The following is a 26,315-nucleotide window of genomic DNA, read 5'->3' on the forward strand; positions in this document are numbered from 1 at the left end:
AAGATCGCCCGTGACCTATATGTATCCTTGAGCGAGAAGCAGTGAAGTAAGACGCCATCAGACAACATCCGGGGACGGCTACGTGGGCCCCATAGTGACCGAGAAAGCAGCGTTGCTACGTGACAGAAGGCACTCGACAAATGGCTGGCTTTCTCGGTATAAGGCGAACCAATGCCCAACGAGTGCCCCGAGGCAATGTGGTTGAGCGATAGACATGATTTTGGTATATTCCCAGTCAGTTCTAGCTCTGGATTTGAGACAGATTGAAGCATGAAGGCATCAGCGCATTCGAATAGCTTTGAGTACGTTCGTTGTCCGCCCGCTTATTTGCGGTTGGCGAAAATTACTCAGGATTCTGAAAATGCTAATATAAGATCAAGAGTCTTTAAGCTCTGTCGCTGGGAAGAGATTAAGCTGGAGATTGCAGGGATGACGGAAGACGGAGAGGTTTTCGTGAGGACAACTGATCCAACATCCACGATTGCTGTGGAAGAGACTTTAGATGGAAGCCGCAATCTGTAAGAGTTTGTACGAAAATTTAATAATAAGTCTATTGTACTAAGGCCGTACAACCTTTTCTGCTTTAGACTAGAAAGCAAATTTGAGGTCGCAAATTTCTTCATTTGGTTTTAAATTTAGAGACACATTAACTGACGACGCTGAAAAAGCGAAAAGTTTATATTTTTGGAAAATCGGGAAAAAACATATTGTTTCTTAAAGAGATTGTTATAATGTACATCAGTCTTCATCAGGCAACAGCTCGCGAGATTCTATCTAAGTGTTTATTAACGCAAACAGATTTTAATAAAACAAAATTTTTGAGTTTTGTAGTCATTAGAGCAGTGGTTCCCAACCTTTTTGACCTTGCGGCACCCTATCAAAGAAATAAATAGTTTGCGGCACCCTGGCAAAACTGGATCAATTTTATGAGGTTTCTGTATTTTAAATAACTGTATAAAACAACACAGAATGAGTTGTACAGTATAGCGCGTAAATAATTGTATTTATTTAGAAGTCAGTGTAAAATTTGGGCTTGGCTTCTTGCACAAAGTCCATTAATATGTGAAGGCACATTCGATAAAGTCACCCGCATTTCTTCCTCGACTATAAGTAGTCGTTCTCGCTCTTGAAAAAAATCCACTCTCACATAGGTATGACGTGAAAAACAGCAAAAGCACAGTAGCTTTCTTTCCAACGCAAGGATATTCATTTTAAATTTTTATCCAGAACGCGTCGAGAGACATATGCTTGTGCATATGCTTAAAATTTCCATCGTTATGCTATTCAAACTTTTTTATGGAAAGAAACGCAACGAGTCGAAAACTCTTTCACTTGTTTTTTTCCTGGGCGAGAATCCAATGGCTCACCGCGGAGTATCTCTTTACCGCCTGCGACTTCCCCACGAAGGGATTCTCCAGAATGGAGCCGGGAATAACTGCGAGACGCGAAACTTAATTCACTCTGAAACTCGGTTAGAAATAAATAAAATCCGCACTAAAGTTAAAATAAAGGATGGGTTGTAGTATTGCAATATCAATATCTCGCGGCACCCCTGAGCATTGCAATTGGCACCCCAGGGTGCCGCGGCATCCCGGTTGGGAACCACTGCATTAGAGACTTATATTGGAGAGTTTTGTATACTGTATTGGACAGTTATATGCTGTAAATGTGTGTTTGGGTGGTGAAATAATTTGCAAACAAAGCCCCTTTGTTTATGTTATAAAGCAATTCGTTAGTGCAATCTTGGTAGCCGCAGAGATAGAAAACTTTTATTTTAACCGAACATATTCCATAAGCATATCGAGTATACAAAGCTCTAATCGCTTAAACCTTAAAAACTGTTACCGCCTCATTTCCTACGAAAGTTGTTCCCCCAAGGCAGTTTTAATAAGTTCGTGTTCCTGTTTATTTGGCCTGTTATCTTTAAAACATGCGTTTCGCGCGTTTTTGGGTAAATTTGGTTTAGAAGTAACTTTCCTTCCTAAAAAAAACTTTAACGATTAATAAATATACAAAAAAAGTTTACTGTACGTTTATCAATTACAGCTTGACAATAAAGTATATTTCATGAGTAATTAAAACTACAATTATTGTGAAAGTTAGTGCTCTACGTGAATATTGTCGTATCAAGTCAACTTATCTTGTTTACTTGCCTGAAATTCTTCGTTCTTAATCCACACCGCGTAATGTTACATACCTATTTCCGTTGTTACGTAACTGTGACCGCACATTTTAAATGACTACCTGTACACGCTTAATGTGGATTGCAATCTCGTCAAAGTAGAAGCTTTAAAATTTAAAACTTAACCTTTGGCGTGATGCTATCTCTCTTGGACGAAGGTTTGGTTCTGAGAACTCGGGAATTTTATGTGTTTTTTAGAAAACAACTAAAAGCTAATTTGCATATAAGCGCTACAGAACAAAAGGACATTGCAGGTCAACTAAATGTATTTGAACTTTAGTGAACAAGTGTATAAGTCAGGCCGTATTTGGGTTTATGGCAGAAAATAAAACGGACTTGATTCTGGCCTTTCATCTCGATAAACTTTTGGGCTTGTAAAAAATCGAATTCGAATGGGTTAGGGCCCAATTTCGGGATCCCTTTCAGCTCTGTTACAGCCTATAAAGCAGTGGTTCTTAACCAGGGGGCACGACCCCCTAGGGCAGTGGTTCTCAACTGGTGGTCCATGGACCACTAGTGGTCCATGATGACTTTTTGGGTGGTCCACTAAATTTGTTGATAACCTGGAGATGATTGCATAGTACATATTGAAAGAGTATCAAAGTGTTAGCTGTTAATAATTGTATCTCACGTCTTGAAAATCGGTTTTAAAGAATTGTGTTTTAAGCCCAAATGGTTGTTTTGTATGCATACTTCAATTTTGCTCCAAAAAGAAATGGTCCGCGATCTTATTTTTACTGGGCTGGTGGTCCATGGTCGGAAACGAGTTGAGAACCAGGGCCCTAGGGAGGCGTCAAACGTTTCCAAGAGGGCGTAGGTCTAAAGTTAAAAAACACGTTTGCAAGTTTTTTGCAAGTGGAATGCATTGTTTGTGAGAAAACAACAAACGAGCTGTAAAAAGAAATGGAAAATAAAATAAAATAAAAAATTAAAATTAAATAAAGAAGTTTAGCCTAGAAGTATTCATAAGAATATTTTAATTTTTGTTGTAAACAGGGCCTTTGTCGAAATTATTAACTTTATAACCACTAGACAAAAATACTTGAGACCTAAAACACCGTTTTTGTGTAGGACGTTCCTGCTGATTTTAATCGTTGGGGCTGTGGTTGCCACAACAGTCATTACAAGTTGCTACAAACGGTTTGGACTCGACCGACGGACGAACTGCTGTAAGTAAAACATGAGACTATTAACACAACGCAGTAATTGAATTGTCAAGATAAATTTTAGAAAAAAATGATTGGTATGATAGACCTATTCAAACACAAACAATAATACATGAAACGTTTTTTTTAAGTGATATGCACAGGCCTGCAAAAATATGCATGTTTTGAATTTTGATATACATGCTGCAATTAGTAAAAATATGTAGGATATTTTTATAAACACAAAAATAAATTCTCACGCGAAACAAACAAGTCAGTACATTTGTATAAAAAATAACTGTCGACAGCAGCTTGTGTCGCTTGTTTCTCACCCTTTTTGCTGCTTTTACTGATTTTACGCGGTGCTTGGTTTTAAATTCATTCACTTGTCAAATGACAAAAGTTGATTGTTTTGAAACTTTTTGTTTCATACAAATATACTGACTTGTTTCTCGTTAAAACTTAAAAAAACGTGAATTGTGTACCTTATACATGTAAGTAGTAAAACTATGTAGCCTGTGTTTATCAACACAAAAGTGAATATGTCTTAATAGGTCGAACAAAAGAGAATAATGAAAGTGACTTGGAAAGAGCGGCAATAAATCCACACAGTAACCGACCCGACGGACTATATGCCCTCGAACCACCTCGTTACTCGGAACTTTCCGTACTTTCTCCACCGAAATACGAATCAGCACAAGAAGACTGCGCAAAAAGTGATTACGACACGGAATCATGCCTAAAAATGCGAGACAGTTCCTTCACATCACCACCACCGTATGAAGAAAGCAGATCGCCTACTTGATTGGGAATTTTATTGGAAGTCGGAAAGTTATGAAAGTCTTGCGTTTGTCTCCAAGTGCAACAGGGTTTGGAGATATACGTATTGGCGCGTTTTAAACAATGGCGGTTTTGTTGAACAAATGTTAGACAAAACACCACAAAACGACTTATATAGAGACTTTTTACGGTTAAAAATAACCTGATTGACAATGCCTACAGATTTTTTAAGTTTTTGCCTAAAATTGTGACGCCATATGGTTTAATTACAGGATCATTTGCGTTCAAGTAGTTCAATAACTTTTAGCTTACGGACCATGGAAAAAAGTGCCAAACAACAGTAGTAACCTTGTCCAGTTCGCAGTAAGCGGACGTCACGTATTCAAGGCGTCAAAGGTGACCTTAAGTAGTTTCCACGAAGCCGTAATTGTTCCCGTATTATCAAGCCTATTTTAGCCCAGTTTGCCGTTCTTGCGTTGTCCACACTCAGGTTTAAAGCACTTGGACGTCATTATCTAGCTAGCAGGACAAGTGCTTGAGATAAAAATAGTTTTACTCGATCAGGAACGCGCTGATTAAATGCTGTTCAGTGAAATGTTAAACTTGTGGCCGAGATCTTTAATGTTATGTCCATGCCTTATAATTTTTTTTTGTGTTTTTCTAATAAATTGGACACATATAGATACGTTTACCAACAAAACAAAATTTCTAGTACCTTATTTAAATACAATCTTCTTTACCAAACTTTGTATCCGTTGATCAATCGTTTTTTTGTCAAATCGTTAACTATCCAGTCAGGCTTTTTTGAATTTTGTTGAATGTTTTTTTGTATCCATTCAATAGATTGTGTTTAATTTCTTTTGCTTACTGCCTAACCAACCCAACCTCATCGCATTGTATATTTTTGATGTTTATATTCCTATTTTATTTGCACGTCTCTAGAAATACCTATGTTCAATCGAGTAACACACGTGTTTATCAGTTTCGCTTTCGCCTGTAGCACAATAATCGTATTTACCGTGTCATATTTGTGGTCAATTACTTGTTTTCTGAAGCAACAAGTTTATCTCAACGCAATATCGACAGGGTATGCGAAATGGATTGTATATGAATTATGTGAAAAACGATGGAAAAACTCACATTAAAAATCCTAATTCAACTCTTTTTTAACTGCAAGATATTTTTGCTACTTTAAACGGATGTTGCTTTTGGCCCTTACCAGATTTTTGTTTGTTTTGATACTTAGACTTTGTTTTTCTTTTTCGTTCATTTTTTTCCACTACCAAACGAAACAAAATTTTGAATGTCTGTGGACTTTTTCCTGATTTTGATATGTTTTACTTCTTGGTGCTAAAATAGCTTATTTTTTGCAAGCTTATCATTTTAGCTTTAAATACTTTTTCGAATTACTGACATAGCGCATTCCATGCAGTTTAATTAATCCGTCATATTTTGTGGTTGATTTCTGTTTATTTTTTCCATTGTGCAGTGTGTTTCCAACTTACGACGCTTTATTTGATGTTCGTTGCCAGTTTACGTATTGCTATAAGGCCCATTCCTCGCGGTACAAGATGAATAAATATTTAATAAACGTCGTTCTTAGTCGCATTTTAAAACGTTCTTATTCAAGAGACAATGAATTGAAATAAGCAAAGGATAACCACAAATTTCATGCTTTTGGTAAGGGTACATTGCAGTGTGATTGTAATTTTATGAAAATGAATGATCTGCAATTACCATTGAATGAAATTACGGGCCATAAAATTACAGAGAGCCTTTAACGCAGGGGCGGGCAACATACGGCCCGCGGGCCGGATCCGGCCCGCGACGGGATTTTGAGCGGCCCGCAGACAGTTTCAGGTCTTACATGATAATGTGGCCCGCGGCCACAATCTGCCGCAATCCCCCACTACTTACTTACTGCCTCAAATTATAGTTGTAACGGACAGTAACGCTCCCCAATAGCAAAAAACTTTCCCGCCGTTGTTACCATTGCACCATACATGGGCGCCGCCACGTAGGGGCAAGAGGGGGCACTTGTCCCCCCCCCCCTGGAATTTCACTGTACCTCAATTTAACATATTTTGCAGCAAACCTAATTAAAGTGGCAGCGTGGGGATTTGTTACATCGTTAAATGCTTTAACTCTTAGGCAACTCAATAGTGAAGTACACGATTTATGGCTTCATATGTAACAAATTCTTGATGCGGTAAAGTATCAGCCAAAATTTGCCCCCTCTTGCAAAATTTTCTGCCGGCGCCCATGGCACCATACGTCCATTGTTACGACATAACTGCCAACCATGCGTGTGGCCTGATTTCGCGGTTTCCTTTGTTTTCACACGTGTAGCCTAGTTAGTGTTTCAGCAGTATCTAAGTCTGTGGTGTATGCATTAAATTTGCTGTGGTGAATAATTTTATGTTGTATCAGTTAGATTGTTTGGACTGTATTGTATTTGTGATGTTCTTGAATGTATTTGGTTTAGGTGGTCAAAAATCCGTTCTAAATCACTGGACAAATACGCGATTAATGTAACGCGTCAGGAATCCGGCCCGCCAAGTACTTCATTTTCCCATGTCAGGCCCGCCGACTGGAGAAGTTGCCCGCCCCTGCTTTAACGCAACACTACAGTTTGCATTAAATTCAAACATTTTAAACACAACATCATGAAACGTGATATAGCTATGCGTAATACGACATATACAGCAGTTAGTAGCCCATGCTTGTAACAGTCATGTCATTGCTTTCGTAGACGCAAATCATAACGTAAATATCAGTTGATTCGTGACGCGGCTCTGGGTCAACACACCACACAACTGTGCTTACACAACTGACAGTGTACGGCCTTCTAGTTATCTGTGGCAACGTTGTATGATGTGACTGCAAAGTCAGTGTGTAATGCAACAACTCAAAAAAGTATAACGTAGTCAGTGGAAATGGAAGAAACAATTGTTAACAAAGGCCATAGTAATGGCGATTGTTCTATAAAAAACTGGGGAACAAGTCATTGTTATCATTGTTGGTATTGCAGGGAACATGCAAGATGTTGTTAATATTTAATGTCCAACCTAGCAGTGGCGGTTTAAGTCAGTATTCTGTCAGTATTTGTAAGGCAAGTGCATTTGACTGATAAAATAGGTGTATTGGCAGTTGTTAAAGATTTAACTTAACTGTTTTGTGTGTGCAAAAGCTGCTTGAAAATCTGTTGTAAAACTCCTTTTGGGGGTGAGGTGCAGACTACTATCAGCTCAATTTTGTAAACAACAACCACTGAAAGTCAGCTTTATGGAAACCACAGCAAGCACAGTTGCTGTTTCTTCTGTGGATGAAACGTAAGCGTCATATTTTGTATTTGGAGCGTCTAAAAAACTTGTTTAAGGAAATTGCAACTTGCAACTTTATTGAGACTGATTTTGGTAACAAACAAGAAAAAATGGAGATGTGTCATGGTACAGTATTTAAAATCACTGCACTGAAAATGTTATCTGTTGCAGGGACTGGTTTATTCTCATCATAGCAGTCGTGTCTCTGGCTCTTTGTGTGGTGATTACTATCTGCTACAAGCAATGCAAGACCCGACTGTTTACTTTTAATACAACAGGTATGCATACAATATACAGTGTGGTGCAACTGTGGGTTTTTGTGTTTGTGTGCTACCGTGTCTTGTTTGGTTTTAACGACTTTTTAGTCAATGTCCAGCACGTTTTAATGTTTTTTCAACACTCAAGCTTCAACCGTGTCGTAGACAAAGCAGAAATTTACTTGGTTGGTACACAACAATTATAAAACATTATTATTTAATTTAAACTTTCTGTGAGCGAGTATCTTAAAATTTGTCTTTGGCTGAAACGAATTGTAAAAGAGTGTGAGAAAAATGCAATGTCGTTACATAATATCAGTTAATGCTTGGTGACAGGCTAATTCGGTGTGGCGCCTTCGATGGGCCTGGCGTACTGTGATCGTTACATAATATTCACAATTACGTAAGCAAAAATTTACGATTTTGTTTGTGATAAAAATATGTTGCATAAGACCTCGTATGTACATTACATTTCGTACACGCCGTAAACAGTTAACAACATAAATTAAGACATCCTACAGCTATGTCGACCACTGGGCTAAACGTAACAAACCAGTGAAAGATAGTAAACTACAAAGAGTTTTTTGTGTACATGACGTACTACTCACTCTGGCGTCATGGAAAAGAGCTGACTTGAGTTGTAAGTTTTCCATTACGTAATCTCAAGTCAAGTTATTTCTCTAATAGTCTTAATTTAGCATAACAGTGTTACACTTTCAAATAGTTTTTTTCTGTGCCAAATGTATACATTGCATCCCTTACCGTAAATGCAAAAAAAAAGTTTAACATATGGGTATTTTTCGTTGGCTATTTCTAACGTTTCAACAATGCAACAATTTTTTTGTGGTAACGGTGCAATCGTATGTAACAGGAACCCAAACGCAGCCAGAACGTTCTGTCGTTGGAAGTCGAAGAATATCTCCAACATCGTCATCACCACCATCACAGCAGGACCCACCAAGTTATTGGGATCTACAAGGCACGGATGGAGATTTACAGAAAGCATCTTTGCCTCAACTGTCCACCGTTGTTCAGGTGACAGACGAAAACACACCAAGCACTGTAGCCTCACCTCCCTCTTACGGTGAAGCTGTTGCTAGTTCTAAAGTTACGTAACAGTTCAGATTTTGAAGAAACAATGCAAATGGAATGTGGTAATTGTGTCCTTCCGTGGATGATAATAGACAGGGCGTACTTGCATTGCAACAAGGGCGTGAATGAAGAAAAAAAAGTTGCAATGCAACAGAACACGCCGTGTACAAGGTGTATTTCATTTCATGGTGCTGCGAAGGCAAATGCTCAGTCGTTTCGTTTGAGAGAATCCCAAACAACCGTTTCAACTTTTGATGGTACAGCACTTTGATGCACTTGTGCTCATTTCAGATATATTGCAACCAACCCAAATAAACCCAAAACGGTACCCTTGTAACATTGTAATCATACGTACATAGTTTTTGTTGTAGCAAAGCATTGGACCATTTTTCTAGATACCCGTCGCCATAATTCAAATGCTAAGTTGCACTATTTTCTTGTTTGTATTTTTTATTCAACAATCAGTGTTGTTGTCGTATCTTTCAGTATTTTCAGGTCACAAAAGTTAAACCGCTATATTTCAGTTTTCTTTTTTATCCGTGCAATACAGTAAAGTTGTGTTTCGACTGAAATTGCACTTTGATCTAGCTGCTCTCAGTGCCGAACTTAGTGCTTTTAGAGGTTATTTTTATACAAATTTTCGTCCAAAATAATTAATGTTTTTACACTGGTTACACCTACTAATGATGAATTATTGTGTTGCAACTGGTTTGGAGCTATACCTCCAGCTAGCTATGTGTTGCGTAAGATCGCAAACTGATCAGTCAGCAAAGCAGCGGTGTAATTGCGCAAGTTTGTTTGCGATTTGCTTTCAAAGTTAAATATTAACTACAGCACTGACCTGCTTGCTCATGCCGAATAACAACGTCCGCGGGTAGAAAAATAGATTTATTTTCAACACACGATTAAAAGGCGACCGGGTTTGAAACTTGAATGACAAACAATATGTAACTATGAGATCCTACAAAAAGTTTTGCCGGTGTAAAATTTCGCTTTAAAGTGACATTATCGCATTTTTTGGCAAAATGACAAAATCATGGCGTATTGCAGTGAAGTTACTAAGAGGTCTGCACCGCATAACCAATTTGCGTCAAAATGTAAAATTGTTGTTGCCATGTCAAAAAATGACGTCAATAAAAAACGCGTAACGTGACGTCATCTATGTACGTCATCATTCGATTCAACGGTGTTTTTCAAGCTGCACTACGTATCGGTATCATAACAACACAGTGATCTTAACATTACCATTGACGGTTATGGCCGCCAAAATATTGACAAAAGTTTTGGCCGCGGGCAAAGCTACGACAACTTCATCATTGTGACCAAGCACAATGATTCAGCAATTTAATAAGTTTAAATACGGAAATAGTTCCATCAAATTGGTTGTTATAAAGAAACGGTTTTGAATAAGAGAAGTCCTTCACTGCATCGGCACCCGATTTTCTTTCCCCCATTTTTTGATTGTCATCACAATGTATTCTACTTGCGGGTTGTTTGTGTTGCGAAGAAGCATCAGCACCTCGCGCAGTGTTTCCCTGCAGAAAAACAACAAATTAGGATTTTTTAAGTTGTGTGGTATTCCTCTGATAAACAACAAAAAATAAACATTAGTATTTTTCTTGTACCGTTTTTCTGAAAAAATGGCGTTTTTCCTTGTGGGGTGTTTTCCAGCAAATACACTTAACTTATTATTGGCAAATCTACTTAAATAAACAATAAAGACAAAAAAAGCCAAACTGCGACAACTTGCAAGTTTTCAGTGCTTTCTTCAATCAAAACAGTGCTCGTTAAGTTTCTATAAAACACATATGATTTGTACACTGACACATCCTATACCATTCTGCAAACTGTCAAAACTTACAGACTTGCCATACATTTTATGTGCCATGTGTTGTCAGTTCGAGGAACTCATTAACCCTTATACACATTTCACAGTACGCCAGGCCCATTCATATTAAATGCTTAACTTAACTCAGTGGTCGGCAACCAACGGTCCGCGAGGAGTTCGTTACCGGGCCGTATAATTTTTTAGGTTACATGCTGTAAAACATTTTGCACAAGTATCCCAGGGATGACACATTAATTTAGCGTTTTTAATGCAAAATATTTGTAGTTAAGACCGGTCCGCGATAAAATTTTACTTTCAAAAACGGTCCGCAGTGCAAAAAAGGTTGCCGACCCATGACTTAGCTGATGGGAATTTCAGGGCTCAAATTGTGGCCAAGTTTAAGAGCCACCGCTTTGCAATCAAGATACAAACCTCGGTTCCTGTCCGGCGATAATCATCTGAAACAAACCGACACATGCTCCTCTCTTTCCTTCCCAATATTCCGGGTTCGGGTCGAGGCGTTCCAAAACATCAAAGGCCTTAGCAGAAATGTAGAACTGGCCCATCTGCAAGGAAATATACGTAGTTTGTTCACGTTGGAAGGTATTCTGATGTGTGCATACCTATCAGTTTATTTACGGAAATTGAAGTTTTTATGCGGTACGGGAAGTTACGTTTTTCCTTGTCGCAAAAAGACTTACAGACTTTGATTTTTACTTCAGTTTAATAATCTCTAAAATTGACGCTACATACTGGCCTGTTATAGGTCTATTGACCCATGATATTTGTGTGCATCACACGAGATTCGTGTGTATGCTGGCGTGTCGATATGTCTTTTGCAAATGAATTCAACACAACAGATTAAGCCTGCCTACCTTGTAACAGTCGTTAGCGATAAGTTGTAACAAACTGAAAGATTCTCCTGAAGTTTCCATCTTCAGATAAAGTTCCCACGCCAGTCGTGCACGTTTGTTCATTATATCTACAAAAAAAAATGTTACAACAAAAATTTAAACATAAAATGCCTAATTTTTAGGTTTGAGGATATACTGTAGTTTGTAGTACATATTTAGCCCAAAAATGTTTATTAAACATGCCTTGTTAGTATGTTACACCATTTATTTCTTTGTCAGTTTCTAGGCTTTATTAAGAGAGCTGATTTATGAGGCATACGTAGTATTGCAACCTTTTAAACAACCTCTTGTTATTATCAAAGCAATGTGTATTCACTTCATAGAAGTTCTCTGTCAGTTGTGTGTTAGAATGTTAGATCAAGCAACTTATGTATCTGGTACACATCGGTGTATTTTATTTAGATTTTTAGAACCCACTGAATTCGTGTCAATAGCCTTACAGCTAAGATACGCTCTTTTGGCGGATGCATGATATACCGACATTTTGACGTCCATTGGGTATAAGTCGTAAGGCCTAAAGTTTACTATCATGCACCCTAAAGTATTGTTTAACGAAACTATAAAACAACTGAAGAGTCTTACAGCATCTTGCCAGCCAGCTGCTGTAAACGTAATCGTTGCGGATTTTTTCGCTTTGCACCAGAAGGAAGGTCTAAAAAAAGCAATTTTAACGCGTCTAAAAATCCCATCAGGACAAAGTAAATTTCCGAACCTCTTCCGCCTCTTTAAAGTTTCCGGAAGCCGCTTTCGCCTGGGCGTAGTTGAAATTAAACATATCCTCGTTGTAAAAGTACGTCTGAAAAACAAAAACAAAAAATGTAGTTGTATTATTTGTTTTTGCCTCAAATGTACTTTTTTGTTTCATATATTATAAAAACATAGTGTTTTTACGTTTGAAATCTGCATGTTCGACTTAGTGCAGGTGTGAATTTTTTGCCATTATGCTTGTTACAGAACAAAAGATACACGGTGTTTTATTTGTCCTATGGGCGCGCCAAACGAAGAATAGGAAAAGTAGCGTCGTATTTGCGACAGTACAAATAATAATGAAAACGTTTGTAATAGAAAGATACACTTAGGTAGATTTTCACTGTGTTTTACTGATTTATTTAGTTACCTTGATGGAGTTTAGATAAATGAGAACGTCATCGAATTGTTTGAGCAGGAAAAAGCAGGAAGCCATGCACTGGCGACCGGGTATGGTGTCTGTCGCACGAAAAAATATTAAAATAGGTAAATCAATGTGCTTTGGTGGTGAAATTTTGATGATAACAAAGTGTACATTTAGGATATACGGTTACAGATATGCAGACACCACAATTGTTTTTCGGATAAATTGGGTTACAAAGAGAAACAATACAGAAACATTTACACAAACACTACTTACCACATTCACTAGCTGAACCTCCCACTAACTGAAAATACTGCTGTGCCATCTTAATGTGTTCTCTCTGCAAAAATTAAGAAAGTAAACATTATTTTACCATACCCTTAACCCCTTTCAGATTATATTTTTCCTTAGGGCATTTGAACAACTTGTATTAAACACATCAACATATGTCCTAGTGAACTGCATTTTGGGTGACTTCCTGAAACAATACAATATGTAGCCTGGGCTGTATAAACATGGTGCAAGTGTCATTGACTTCTATCATTTCTAGATTGGCCGAGTAGGGATTACCTTATTTCATCAAAACAACTGCATGTTCCTCACAAACATGACTGACTAGTCTTTTGAATTTATATACACTGAACATTTCATTTCAGGCAGGCCAGGTTCGGAGCATGAAATACTTGCCGACTGCTGGCTTACAGAAAAGAATAAAACAAACCAACATACTGATCCTTGTTCTTGTCCAAGTGTGGCATTTACCACAGCTTTGATGATGTATTCTTGTGGTGTAGTGGGTTCATGGTCTTTGATCAGTCCATAAGCTTCCATCAAATCATCTGCAAAAAATAAATGTCAATAAACTTTGTGTTCAATGCAGAACAATAATAGATTGGAGTTGTGATGTGTTAAATTTTTACAATATGGTGAGGCTTTGGATATGTATTTTTTTTTCAATTTAGTTTTACGTAACACCCCTTGTATGCCAATATTAGTAACTGTCAGGCAATTAGTAACTATTTTCTGACTGTTATGGGAATATTTTAGAAATCACAAAATTTTTAGTCACCTTGTCTAAGATAGTATATGACCAGGTTAAGACGTGCTTCAGGTATGACATCAATGAGTGGGGGTAGAACCTGTAATGCACCCTCACCTCCACGGAATACAACCTGAGAATCATATATATACATTTTTTTAAACAGATTGTCAACCAGGTATAAAGTAAACAGAACCTAACAGGGTTTCTAGAAAAAACAAGAAAAAATATGTAATTCATCTTTAATTCACAGGGAATATTGTATTTTTTTACTAGTCTAAAAAAGAATGCCAACACAAAAAGAAAGAAGGGCAAAACAATATGGCTACACCCAGTTGTTTTCACAGCACAATATATATATACATATATACCACACAAAAATTAGAAGATGGTCAAATTTCAATCTAAGCATCATTTAACTGTGCTAGTAACAACTAGTAACAAGTTGTCTTTTTCTGGTATTCTTGTGCACCAACAAGACACAGAACTTTTTACCGACGAGTTCACAACTTACAAGATTGTGCTTCACCAGTTCAGAGGCAAACAGAAACGAAGGTGAAGCGATGTCTTGTAAGTGTTTCAGTTCAGTCTCTGCAGCTTTTCCATTATACAGTTTAAAGTGATTACAAGCTTTCAGATTCACTGCTGTGGCGCTGTCAGGAAAATTCTGCAGATAGACCGCCAAAACTTCCTACACAGAAAGAGAATATTAAAACAAAAGTTCTTAACAAATAAAGTTTTCAGCATATATAAATCATTAAGGTTCAAAATCTAAACAAAGACTGTCCTGACTGTGGTAAGAAAGAAACATTTTGTTAAAAATTAAAATATTAAATTTTATCGTATGAAATTCTTGTACAAACAGTCCAAATGGCAACTTATCTCAGCTTATATAAGAAAGTAAAATATTTGGGTTATAATCATAGCCTTTTACCATATATTGCAGTTGTGGTTTCACTTACCTGTGATACATCGTAATAGTCAAGTTTGTAGTAGCAGAGTGCAACATACACATTAAGAGCAAGAAATTCCCTAAAAGAAATCATTTAAATTATTACATTACAATTTAATAATCATCATTTTTATAATAATGTATTTACAAATTCTATTCAATTGCTAAAGGTACACATTTTTTGACAGTAAATGAAAAAAGAATTGCAGAAATATGTTCCCAAAAAAGCAAATAAACACCTGTTTTCGAGCAGGATTCGCTTGTAAATGTCGATTGCTTCTTGATAATGTGACCTCATGTAATGAATTGAAGCCAAACACATTTGATCTTCAAACTGGTCTTGAAGGTTTTGGTGGAAGGTCATAAGGCGTTTTTCATCATTAAACTTAAAAATAAAAAAAAATAAAAAAGGATTTTACTAATCATTGAACACTACTTGTATGCTATTACTAGTTACCTTGTGTGAAAGATGAAAGAAAAGGCGGTTTTGCAAATGTGACTTTGGAGCTGAAACAGAAAGACAAAACAGGTTTAACTGGGGCTGCTCATAAAGTCCATCAGAAATTAGCAATAAAATTGTTTTGTCGATAGCATGAAATTTAAAATAAATTTTAAGGTACAGTTAAACACCTCTGGCCTCAGCCTGATTTGCCTCAAAACCATGTTTCTAACGAAAAATCCTCAGAGGTAATTCTAAGTAACATTATGTCTAATTTGGCAAGCTTTTTCCAGTGCTGACTGAAATATTTTCTCAACTAATAAGAGACAACAGTTTGGGATTCAGTATTATAAAAACAAATTTGTGACTACCCACAAACATGTGTATTATCACAAAAACAAAACAAGGACCATACAACAATTAAGAAGAAAGGCCAATTTTAAACAGGACATAATATTGTTACCTTTCATACAAGCCTCATCAGCTTCCTTGTACATTCCCAAATAAAAACAGCAACATGCCAAGTTTGTCCAAACATTCGGGTCAACCCCAGGTTTCTTGCAAACATCCATGTAAACCTGTATCATATGCACAGAGTTGAGTTCAGTTTCACTTCTGTTTTACACAGTTTGGTTTAAAAAAGCTAATAATAAACTGACCTCATATGCCTTTTTGTATTCTCCCAGATGAAAAGCGCAAAAGCCAATCCACAGGTCAGTCATGTCTGTGGGTTTTTCACTTGTATGCTTGCTGAACTGTATATATTAACACCAAAGAAATAATAGAAAGCATGGTAAGAATTATGCAGATAGAGTACTATACATATATATATATATATAAGAGTACCCCTAAAAATTGTGCTAAGCCAACACAAATACCAGGTATGACCAGAAATGATAAAAAAAGAAACAGTATTTTCCTGTACTTTTGTGTGGACTTGAACAAAGATACATTTTGCAAGTTCATTGTAAGAAATGCATAATTATGTTGGAGGTCACAAAAACGCCTAACTTGTGTTTTTTAGCATGAAACGAACAAAGTTGCGGGATGTCAGAGGATCCAAAGCTCCTTATTATCGGGTTTGCCGTAAACTAATCAGTGGCTGGGTATTACTAAAGGCAGAAGCACAGTTGTGTCTTGTGTTAAACAAAATATCGTATGTAAGAATCTACAAATTGTCAGCGAATAAATTCAAAAATGTTAATATGGCTAAATGCCAAATATATTGATGCCGATAATTGGTGTTACCTCCAGTAAAGTCGTTGCACCCATGTAGTCTCTTGAAGTGAGAAGATCGTCCAACTTTGGCATTTTCTTCTTCGTACTTTTCTCCTTTTCCACATTGGAGGAACCACCAACAGCGGGTTTTTGTCGAGACAAAATCTAAATGAAAATATATGCAGTTATTAGACAAAAAATATAATGTTAAGCTGGCCCTTGGTAATAATAATAATACAGTTAGAGTGTGCAAATTACTTATAGTTAGTCACAATCACAACAACACATAAACTTACCATGTTTATTCTTGCCTCTTTGAACACTAGCGTTTTCTACTTTTTGTCCAGTAAAAATAAAAACAACGAACTGTCGCAAATCAAAATAAACACTACTGGGTTAGGTTTAAAACATTTTTCTCGTGAATTCAAAATAGCTGTCCCTTTATTACAGTTATTATAGGCTTATGCTGTAACCTTTTTTAAACAGAGCGATTTATTCAATAAGTCGCACAAAAACACTTGGATTTTTGTGTCAGGCATCTCCTTATTTCAAGCTGTTGCGTCTTACTTTTCAAAATTATTTTCTCTGCGGTACAATTTTTGTAAGTGATAAATTTAAGTTAGTGGAAGTACTGATATTAAAACAAGTTCCCTAAATTTTATTTAAATATTTGTAACAAAGTTTTAAAAAAACTGCACTATTTTTTTATTTAGTTAAATCCCGACTCTACTAATGCCCCCACTGCTCTGTGTTAAGGCCGGTTGTTTGCCGCCAAAGTTTGTGCAGACTGTAGTGATGTCGCTTTTCAACAATGACCTTACAATTTTTGGCAATGGCAGGTACGTCCCTAGAATAAAATGTTTATACTTAAAACATACACCTACATGAATGTATATTGCAAACTCAAAGAGTGTTATAACATAAGGAGTAGTTTCGTTTTCTTCTATATAGTGCTTAACTGATACTCGTCCTAGATACAAAGTGCATTTTTTGTTGGAGTGAACTGTGCATTGTCATCAAAAAATGCAGCACTTACCTTAAAATATGGTCTTGCCATCTTCCTTAAAAAAAAACAGCAAGAAGGCCTACCACTTCAGAGGACTTTGCGTTGTTCTTTGCAAATTGTGAGTATTGGTGCTTATGGATTTTAGCACTGTGTCCACACTTGGTCGAGCATTTAATTTCAGTGACCTGAAGCATGATTCAACAAATTAGATAAGAAACCAAACGTGCAATAATTAGATAAGAAACCAAACGTCTGGTATACTTTCATGACCCAACGTCATAACTACGTCATGCCTGTACATACACCAATGACCTTTACATATGATCAACTACGTCATAGTACGGATACGTCACGCACATAATGACGTCACTGTGAGGTCACACATTTTCCCTATCACCCGACGAAAATTTCCCACTTTACGAAATACACATCGCAGAAAGCTGAAAATTGATGTGTGACGTCATCAAGGCTTTGGATGACGTCATGCAAAAAATTACGTCAATTGGGTCACGCTAACTACATCTATTCAACGTCTAAACTTATTCGCTAATGCAAAACACCTCTCGCTCGCCGATGACCTGCGTTTGCTCACTTAGGTACAATGACAAACAATTTTTAGTTTGTAGAAAGGGTAAATCATTTGTGAAAATCAATCGCAATCATTTTTACACTGGTTGTTGGCGTTGTTCTTGCAATAACCTAACGTTTTTTAACAACCTGTTAATTTAGAACACCCTAAAATGTCTAAAACATTGAGGAAAACATATTCAGAATGATGATTTCTATGTTTCCCCGAATTATGACGATATTGGGTTCCTTTTAATCACATAAATCCAATGAGCAGAAGATTGCAAAATTAAAATCATTTCGTACGATCACGAAATGGCCAGTAGTTCTGGTGCTTGCTGCAGCCAAAGTTGAGATCGCAGAAGCGCGACCGAGACATTGTTGGAAAGGCCTATCCTTCCTCTCCAGCTTGCACCCCCCCCCGCGTTGCACCCCCATGGAAGTGCGTCACCTAGCGATCGTTTGAATAAAGGTAGTTTTCGCATAAGTGTGACGTCACAATGCCTGGGGGTAGGTCGGTGGGGTCAAAGTGAGTGGAAAGTTAAATGCCTTGTGAATATTCGTGCCAAGTTTCAAATCGAAAACTCTAGTACATTTCGGATGAGAGGCCGACAAAGGGGTGCACCTCGACGAAGCTCGACCCGTTTCAAGCGGCCAAGTTGGGCTGCTTACAATCAACTATCTAGTAATTTGTTTTTATTGACATGTTTTGCTATGTAATTGCTGTGCTGTTCAATTACAGGTTTGCCACAACAATACCAGCACCAAACCGTCAACCATTCTCATCGTTTTATGACTCCAGCCGGAGTACACACTAACGACATTGAAAGTTTGTGGTGTGACTGCAAACGCAAATTTAAACGCATGAACGGCGCTTACCGGGATTTTATTCCGTCTTACATAGACGAATGAATGTGGCGACGTATGCGAGATAAGTCGCAGTATTTCGCCGACCTCATTAACGCCATTGCAAGCAACCCGCTGTACCAGATATAAATGTAAATAGTTCCCCAAGCGGCTATGATGAAAGACTGGTGCCACGACTCCGGGTCTCAACCCTGTCGGTATCACCTGAGCTCTGAGCCCTCGTGTTAGAGAAAATGGAAAAAATCCCGCCCGGCAAAATTTTTCCCATCACAACAACTGGCACCTTGACGTGGTGTGATGGCTTTTCACTAAGACCAGTTCTCTGTCTGCATTATTTAATAAAAATGTTGTATCAGAAGTGTCAATGCAAACACTCAATTTTGAGTAGACGAGTTACATTGTTATTAGGTGTTTTGCGAAACAATTTGTTTGAAAGTTATCCAATCTTTTGTAGAAATTTACATGTGGAATAGCGGGCTTTGACAAAGTTTTGCATAGTTTCCCACAAAACCCTTGGAGGAACCATAGTTGAATTTAGTCACTGTAAAGTCGTATGACTGAACGGTCTTAAAAATGTCAATGAAACAATGCTCACATTTGGGAAATAGAGAAGCTTTTTTGGATCAAGACAAGTCAAATTTTATTTGCATAGTCACTTCATCATCACAGTTCCATTATCCTGCCGTAGGATCGCAACCGACCGCACGAGCCTAGCGGGGTACGTCCGGTTGGATGAGACGGTTGTACCCGCGGGTTCTGCTGGCCAAATGAAATCCGCCAAACGGAAACACAAGGTCGGTTCTTCGCAACGTTTCCTGTGATCCCATTGACAGACCCGGGTGTCAAAAGGACAGTTCGTTGCGACAATGAGAATGTTGCCGTCGAGCATCTCCTCGTCATGCAGCTTGTGTAAGATCGATGACGAGATCTATGATGTTGTTCGCTGTAAAAAGTGCTGCTGGCCTTCGACCCGGACGGTTGGTCTGAAAAGACCGAATCCTACGGCAGTTTTTCGGTCTTTTGTATATGTCTAAGTATAATCTCGTTTCATGGTACAATACTAAAGAATAAAAAAGTAAAACCACACTAAGATAAAACTAAAACACCCCTTAAAAAACACAAAAGAAAAAAATTGAAAACTAGCACGAGTTCTGGTATGCAGAGATTTGATGGCGTGTGGTAACCTCGATGGCAAATTGTTCTTGTGCCGAACGCGGTGTTTACGCGTGGATGAAAGTTTTCAGCCCTTCGGGTGTTGTGGTGGTGTACTGACGTAATATGCGTGAACATGGAGTTGCATATGGAAGGTAGTGTACCAGTACGAAACGCATGTAATGGTTTGGCTACCTCATGTTTGTAAATATCTTTACATTTTGGAAGACACAAGTCATGATATAGTTGGGTAGCGCGACACCGGTAAGGGCTGCATGCGAGTGATAGTTCGCAAAATTTTGTTATGTTTAATGTTGTTGGTTTTAATTGGTGCAGTGTGGCCGCTGCCCCACGCCGCGACGGCATATTGCAGATAGGGGTACGCAAAAGAGTAGTAAATAATACGGAGATACTGTTGTCGCAGAGTAGTCACGTAGCTTGAACACTAAACCGCAGGCTTGTGCTAGGTTTGGCTCCACATGAGCAATGTGTTTCTCCCATTTCAACTGGTCGTCGATATAAACTGCAAGGTATTTAGTTTCCGTCGATCGCTGTATTTGCTGCGATCCTATGGACATCGAAAACTTCGGCGTGTTTAAGCGTTTGGAAGGACAAAACAGTAAAAATATTGTTTGATCTGTGTTAAGCGATAGTTTGTTGTGCCGCATCCAGTTGTCAACATAAATGAGTTCCTTGTTTACGTTTACATGTAGATCACTCAGAGACTCTGATGACTTGCTTTAACACGTGTCATCTGCAAAAAGTTTCGTAGTGAAATTAGCTGCCGTTGGTAAATCGTTTAGCGAAAAGAGTGAAGGAGCCAAATACGAACTTGGGGGAAAGTCGCATGTTACGTTTAGCAGTTGTGATGTTGCATTTGCGTGTGCATTGTTTAGGATGACTTAAGTAGCTACTGTATTTCAAACTGATGCTCCAACTTCAACAACAAAACCCTGTGATCGACTGTGTCAAACGCTAGGGACAGGTCCAAGAAAAAAAATGTGTTGCCTTTGATCAAGCGTAGCTAACATTCTTTCACGGATTTGGTAAATTGCTATAGAGTAGTGGACCGATTGCATCGAAAACCATATTGGTAGGATGCTTCTTTCGTACGTGAGCAGACATGAAACAAATATATTTGGCATCGGTGCAGGATTAACCATTACGAAAATGGTATAGCCTAAGCCTAAACCGTATTTACCGGATTTTTAATGAAAAGTCGCATTTTCTGGCTAACACTACGTTATACCTTCTATAAGAGTAAATCTCGGCAAACATGACACATACCTTTTCGACAGCAAAACGTGCACGTGGCAGTTATAACCCAATGACAATAGGCAAAGCATACCTTTCATCTTTTCCTGGGTAGTAAATCTGCAATGAGGATTATTTATTAAAAATTCTCGCAGGGTACTGTAGGTTGTGAAGCAATTGGGTTTATAAGATTAGATTTAAGTTATTTTCATGGAAAGCAAATAAGATTGTTGGTTTGCATAAATTTTTGCCCGGCTGGTTGGTAAAAAACGAAAAATGTAATAAGCAATTAAATCTTACAATAAGTAAATTTAATTATACAAGCAACGACATGTGACACGGAATGCTAACGGTTCAAACAACTGCTAGGTTCTGCATCATGTGGTCATGAAAGTATAGCAGGTGCCGACATGGGCTTTTCCGTTCTTAACTCGGCCGCTTGAAACGGGTCGAGCTTCGTCGAGGTGCACTCCTTTGTCGGCCTCTCATCCGAAATGTACTTGAGCTTTCGATTTGAAACTTGGCACGAATATTCACAAGGCATTTAACTTTCCACTCACTTTGACCCCACCGACCTACCCCCAGGCATTGTGACGTCACACTTATGCGAAAACTACCTTTATTCAAACGATCGCTAGGTGACGCACTTCCATGGGGGTGCAACGCGGGGGGGGGGTGCAAGCTGGAGAGGAAGGATAGGCCTTTCCAACAATGTCTCGGTCGCCCTTCTGCGATCTCAACTTTGGCTGTAGCGAGGTCGAGAATTTGTGGTCATGAAAGTATACCAGGTGCCGATATAGGCTTTTCCGTTCTTAACTCGGCCGCTTGAAGCGGGTCGAGCTTCGTCGAGGTGCACTCCTTTGTCGGCCTCTCATCCGAAATGTACTTGAGCTTTCGGTTCGAAACTTGGCACGAATATTTACAAGGGATTTAACTTTCACCCACTTTGACCCACCGACCTACCCCAAGGCATTATGACGTCACACTTAAAAACTCACAGCTCATCCGAACCTGTTAGAATTTTATAACAGTGTACATCACATAAAATTAACATACACATTTTTACTATTATCAAAACATGACATTGAAGTAATATACAACTTTGTAATAATATGAAAACTTTTTATTATGGTTACTGCAGCCGTCCACAAACTTTAAATTTTGTTTGTCATTGTACCTAAGTGAGCAAACGCAGGGTCATCGGCGAGCGAGAGGTGTTTTGCATTAGCGAGTAAGTTTAGACGTTAAATAGATGTAGTTAGCGTGACCCGATTGACGTAATTTTTTGCATGACGTCATCCAAAGCCTTGATGACGTCACACACCAATTTTCAGCTTTCTGCGATATGTATTTCGTAAAGTGGGAAATTTTCGTCGGGTGATAGGGAAAATGTGTGACGTCACAGTGACGTCATTATGTGCGTGACGTATCCGTACTATGACGTAGTTGATCATATGTAAAGGTCATTGGTGTATGTACAGGCATGACGTAGTTATGACGTTGGGTCATGAAAGTATACCAGACCCCCTTTTTTAAACAGAGCGATTTATTCAATAAGTCGCACAAAAACACTTGGATTTTTGTGTCAGGCATCTCCTTATTTCAAGCTGTTGCGTCTTACTTTTCAAAATTATTTTCTCTATGGTACAATTTTGTAAGTGATAAATTTTAGTTAGTGGAAGTACTGATATTAAAACAAGTTCACTAAATTTTATTTAAATATTTGTAACAAAGTTTTAATAAAAACTGCACTATTTTTTTGTTTAGTTAAATCCCGACTCTACTAATGCCCCCACTGCTCTGTGTTAAGGCCGGTTGTTTGCCGCCAAAGTTTGTGCAGACTGTAGTGATGTCGCTTTTCAACAATGACCTTACAATTTTTGGCAATGGCAGGTACGTCCCTAGAATAAAATGTTTATACTTAAAACATACACCTACATGAATGTATATTGCAAACTCAAAGAGTGTTATAACATAAGGAGTAGTGTGGCGAGCGTTCACTGTTTATTTCGCGACGTCCAAAATAGAATGACTAAATACAACGCGTCATACAAGCGAAGAAAGAGAACGCGAGAAAAAGGCACAATTAACACGCTTTGATAAATGCGGGTCGGCAGAGTCGCTACAGTAGTTTCGTTTTCTTCTATATAGTGCTTAACTGATACTCGTCCTAGATACAAAGTGCATTTTTTGTTGGAGTGAACTGTGCATTGTCATCAAAAAATGCAGCACTTACCTTAAAATATGGTCTTGCCATCTTCCTTAAAAAAACAGCAAGAAGGCCTACCACTTCAGAGGACTTTGCGTTGTTCTTTGCAAAATTGTGAGTATTGGTGCTTATGGATTTTAGCACTGTGTCCACACTTGGTCGAGCATTTAATTTCAGTGACCTGAAGCATGATTCAACAAATTAGATAAGAAACCAAACGTGCAATAATTCCACTTTGCTGACCTATGCACCTCCTGCGATGGGCAATGGTTGATGGCAAATGTTCTAAGTCTCTTTTACCATTAGCTTACCAAAATGGAAAAGAAAAAGTCTGCCAAAAATGGCCATTGTGTCAGCACGAGTTGCACAGGGGAGTTTTTATTTATTAATTTCCGTTATAAGTCTGCTTCATGAGATTTTTTGTATGTTGCATATCCCATTCAGATTTTGCTTTTTTAAACTCTTCCAGTAACCAATTTTGCAAAGAAGTTTGGTTTTGGGTTGTGTTTGGAACCATATAAGCAATGCGCTCCAGGTTTTTTTCCTGCCCTCTTCGTAAACTGAAATTTTTGCACAAATGTCAACAAATGCACATGTTAAAAAAACTAAACAGCGCTACTGTTCGGATTACATCAAAATTAGATTTATTTTGTATTATTTATACTGTTTTTACCTGCATAACTTTATCAATTATTACATGTATAAGTTCTTTTCTCAAAATGGCATTGGGTACTCGATTTTCTTGAAGAACATTCATTAAAGCATCAGAACATTTTCCCCAGGGTATTTTGTATTCATGTATCCACTGAACACCATCATTTATGCTTTTGTCATTGTCAGTATCCGAGGTCAGCAGTGGCTCGCAGTAGTTTCTGATGTTAAGACACATAAATCTCACCATTTGATGCGAGTCATTTAATGCAGAATATTTGTGGAATGTTGGCTAGTGTAGTTGAAATTTGTGCATTTAAAGCAGGGCTTCCCAACTGGGAGTACCCATATCCCTTGGGGGTACGAGATTGAACATCAAGGGGTACGAAGATCTTTGGGCCACAGAGCAGCTTTTCAAACAGATTTCACAGTACACTTTTATTTTGGAACTGTAAATGATATCATGTCATTACGGTCTTTGCTTTTTAAAAACAATTATCTACAAATAATTGTTGTAAATCAGTAAGAAGCCTCATTGTTTCATAACAATGCTTTTCTTTACTTGCTGCCAGCAATAAAAAACAAAGAACAAAGTAAGGAAAAAATGCACAGATAAAGGAGGCATTCAATGTAGTCTTGCTGTAAATCTGCTACAAACGGTTTGCAAACGTTTAATTGAGCTATAAAAGCAATTTAATTTAGCAATATATATTTGAAAATTCCTTTAGTTTTTTTGGGGGGTACGAAGAATGCTCTGACCTGGCAAAGGGGACGAGCAACAAAATGGGTTGGATTAACATGTTGCTGTAAAATTTGTGTTCTTTTTTGCACCAAACAGGCAAAATAAAGACTTAACTTTGAATTACTACTACAACAAACTTTGAATTACAAACATTTTGTAGTCCCAAGATTTAAAGAGAGCCAAAAACAACAACAATTTGAATCAGCACAAGATGTCACATGACATATTCATCCACTTGTCTGAAGGAAAGGGCTATTCTTGTTGGATTCATGATATAAATGCATGAACAATATCTTCTAATTGCACAAAACTTTAATTACGTCGCCTGCTTGAGAATTCCACATCGCCAGCAGAAAAATTGGGCATTTGACACCTTGTGCCTTGGCAAATCTTGCAGACCAATTACGTCCGGGCACTGCGCAGTGAGTGATTCCCATTTTATTTGCAAAATGCAGTCGTTTGCAACGAGACTTCCTATTTCTAAGCACAAAACATTACCTCTGTGCTGCATTTAATCCCGTGTCACTCGTGCGTGACGAGAACAATTAGTCGGCCATCCTCGTTATGGTAGAGATACTAACACCATGACGCAAATGACAACCTCGGGAGATTAGGGGGCGTAAAGAGCTGAACTTTTTATTTAGCGGCTATAAATGGGTTGGGTTGGGAAATAAGTTTTTAAAATTTTAACATTAGTAACTAATTTTTGGGGTTAGTTTTATTGAATTTGAAGTGCTAATATCTTACCCCGACCCTAATAGCCCTAACCGTGAGCATTTTTGGAGATATAACCAATCGACTTCTGATTGTCATTTGCGTTGTGGTGTTAGTAGCTCTACCCTATAATATAGAGTTATTTGGTTTCACAAAACATTGTTCAAAATGAAAAACAAAACATTGTGCAGAATGAAATTTGCTTTCAGAAAAAACGAAATTAAGTCTGAAGCTGTGATGAGTTCGGTTTAATTCGGATTACTCAACACAAGGAAAGCATTTCTTGGTAGTCGCACTTGTTTAAAAATGATGTGAAAATTTGATAAATATCTATTTTAATTTGTGAATTATTACGATTTTATATTGTGTTCTCGCAGTTCAGCTGATGTAGATATGAGGCAAGCATTCGTTTCAAACTTTTATTTTAGTTAGCTGAATCCCACAGCTAAAACAAGGGTCACCAAACTACGGTCTGCCAGTTTTTTGATCTTTATATACTTCTAAAAATAAACCTTAATCGTTGAAACGGCGCTGCGATGAATAACCTATGTCAGGGGTGTCAAACTCGTGGGGTTCGGGGGCCACATTGCAGTTTGGAAATTATGCAGAGGGCCGCATGTGGTTTTTAATCTAGTTTTATACACTTAAACAACCTTTTCGCTACGACGGCCGCATCGCAGATCTTTATTTCACCAACAGCCGCCAATTACCTGCTGGTTTTTATTTTAAAATTACAGATGTAAAGAAATAGGCTTATATCACATATATACTAACTATTGACGCCCCAAAAGCCCAGATTAATTTCCAATTTGATGCACAGAGTGAGCTGCACAGTGTGAAGATCAATTTTAATTGTTTGTTACGTCATCATTT

At 37.9% G+C, this 26,315-nt stretch overlaps 3 protein-coding genes across 3 annotated transcripts; 2 read left to right on the forward strand and 1 right to left on the reverse strand.

The window, feature by feature from the left end:
- Window positions 1-215: 215 nt before the first annotated feature.
- LOC145233907 (uncharacterized) lies at window positions 216-5,666 on the forward strand. The gene is made up of 3 exons (XM_080098680.1): window positions 216-518; window positions 3,254-3,351; window positions 3,882-5,666. The coding sequence occupies exons 1-3, from the start codon at window positions 271-273 to the stop codon at window positions 4,130-4,132; spliced, it is 597 nt and encodes a 198-aa protein (XP_079954806.1). The 5' UTR covers window positions 216-270; the 3' UTR covers window positions 4,133-5,666.
- A 1,288-nt stretch (window positions 5,667-6,954) lies between these two features.
- On the forward strand, window positions 6,955-9,345 carry LOC145237595 (uncharacterized). The gene is made up of 3 exons (XM_080100524.1): window positions 6,955-7,439; window positions 7,602-7,708; window positions 8,559-9,345. Exons 1-3 carry the CDS (start codon window positions 7,393-7,395, stop codon window positions 8,801-8,803), a joined length of 399 nt encoding a protein of 132 aa, XP_079956650.1. The 5' UTR covers window positions 6,955-7,392; the 3' UTR covers window positions 8,804-9,345.
- Window positions 9,346-9,649: 304 nt separating this feature from the next.
- Window positions 9,650-16,765, reverse strand: LOC145226300 (intraflagellar transport protein 56-like). Its single transcript, XM_080092277.1, has 17 exons — window positions 16,577-16,765; window positions 16,311-16,445; window positions 15,722-15,817; window positions 15,526-15,640; window positions 15,081-15,130; window positions 14,863-15,008; window positions 14,634-14,703; window positions 14,186-14,362; window positions 13,702-13,804; window positions 13,362-13,471; window positions 12,909-12,972; window positions 12,639-12,727; window positions 12,234-12,317; window positions 12,104-12,173; window positions 11,483-11,589; window positions 11,040-11,173; window positions 9,650-10,314 (listed from the first exon to the last, which is right to left on the reverse strand). The coding sequence occupies exons 1-17, from the start codon at window positions 16,577-16,579 to the stop codon at window positions 10,200-10,202; spliced, it is 1,668 nt and encodes a 555-aa protein (XP_079948403.1). The 5' UTR covers window positions 16,580-16,765; the 3' UTR covers window positions 9,650-10,199.
- Window positions 16,766-26,315: the final 9,550 nt, after the last annotated feature.

Source organism: Phallusia mammillata, chromosome 1 (assembly GCF_965637545.1).
Source record: "Phallusia mammillata chromosome 1, kaPhaMamm4.hap1.1, whole genome shotgun sequence".
Classification (NCBI taxonomy): Eukaryota; Metazoa; Chordata; class Ascidiacea; order Phlebobranchia; family Ascidiidae; genus Phallusia; species Phallusia mammillata.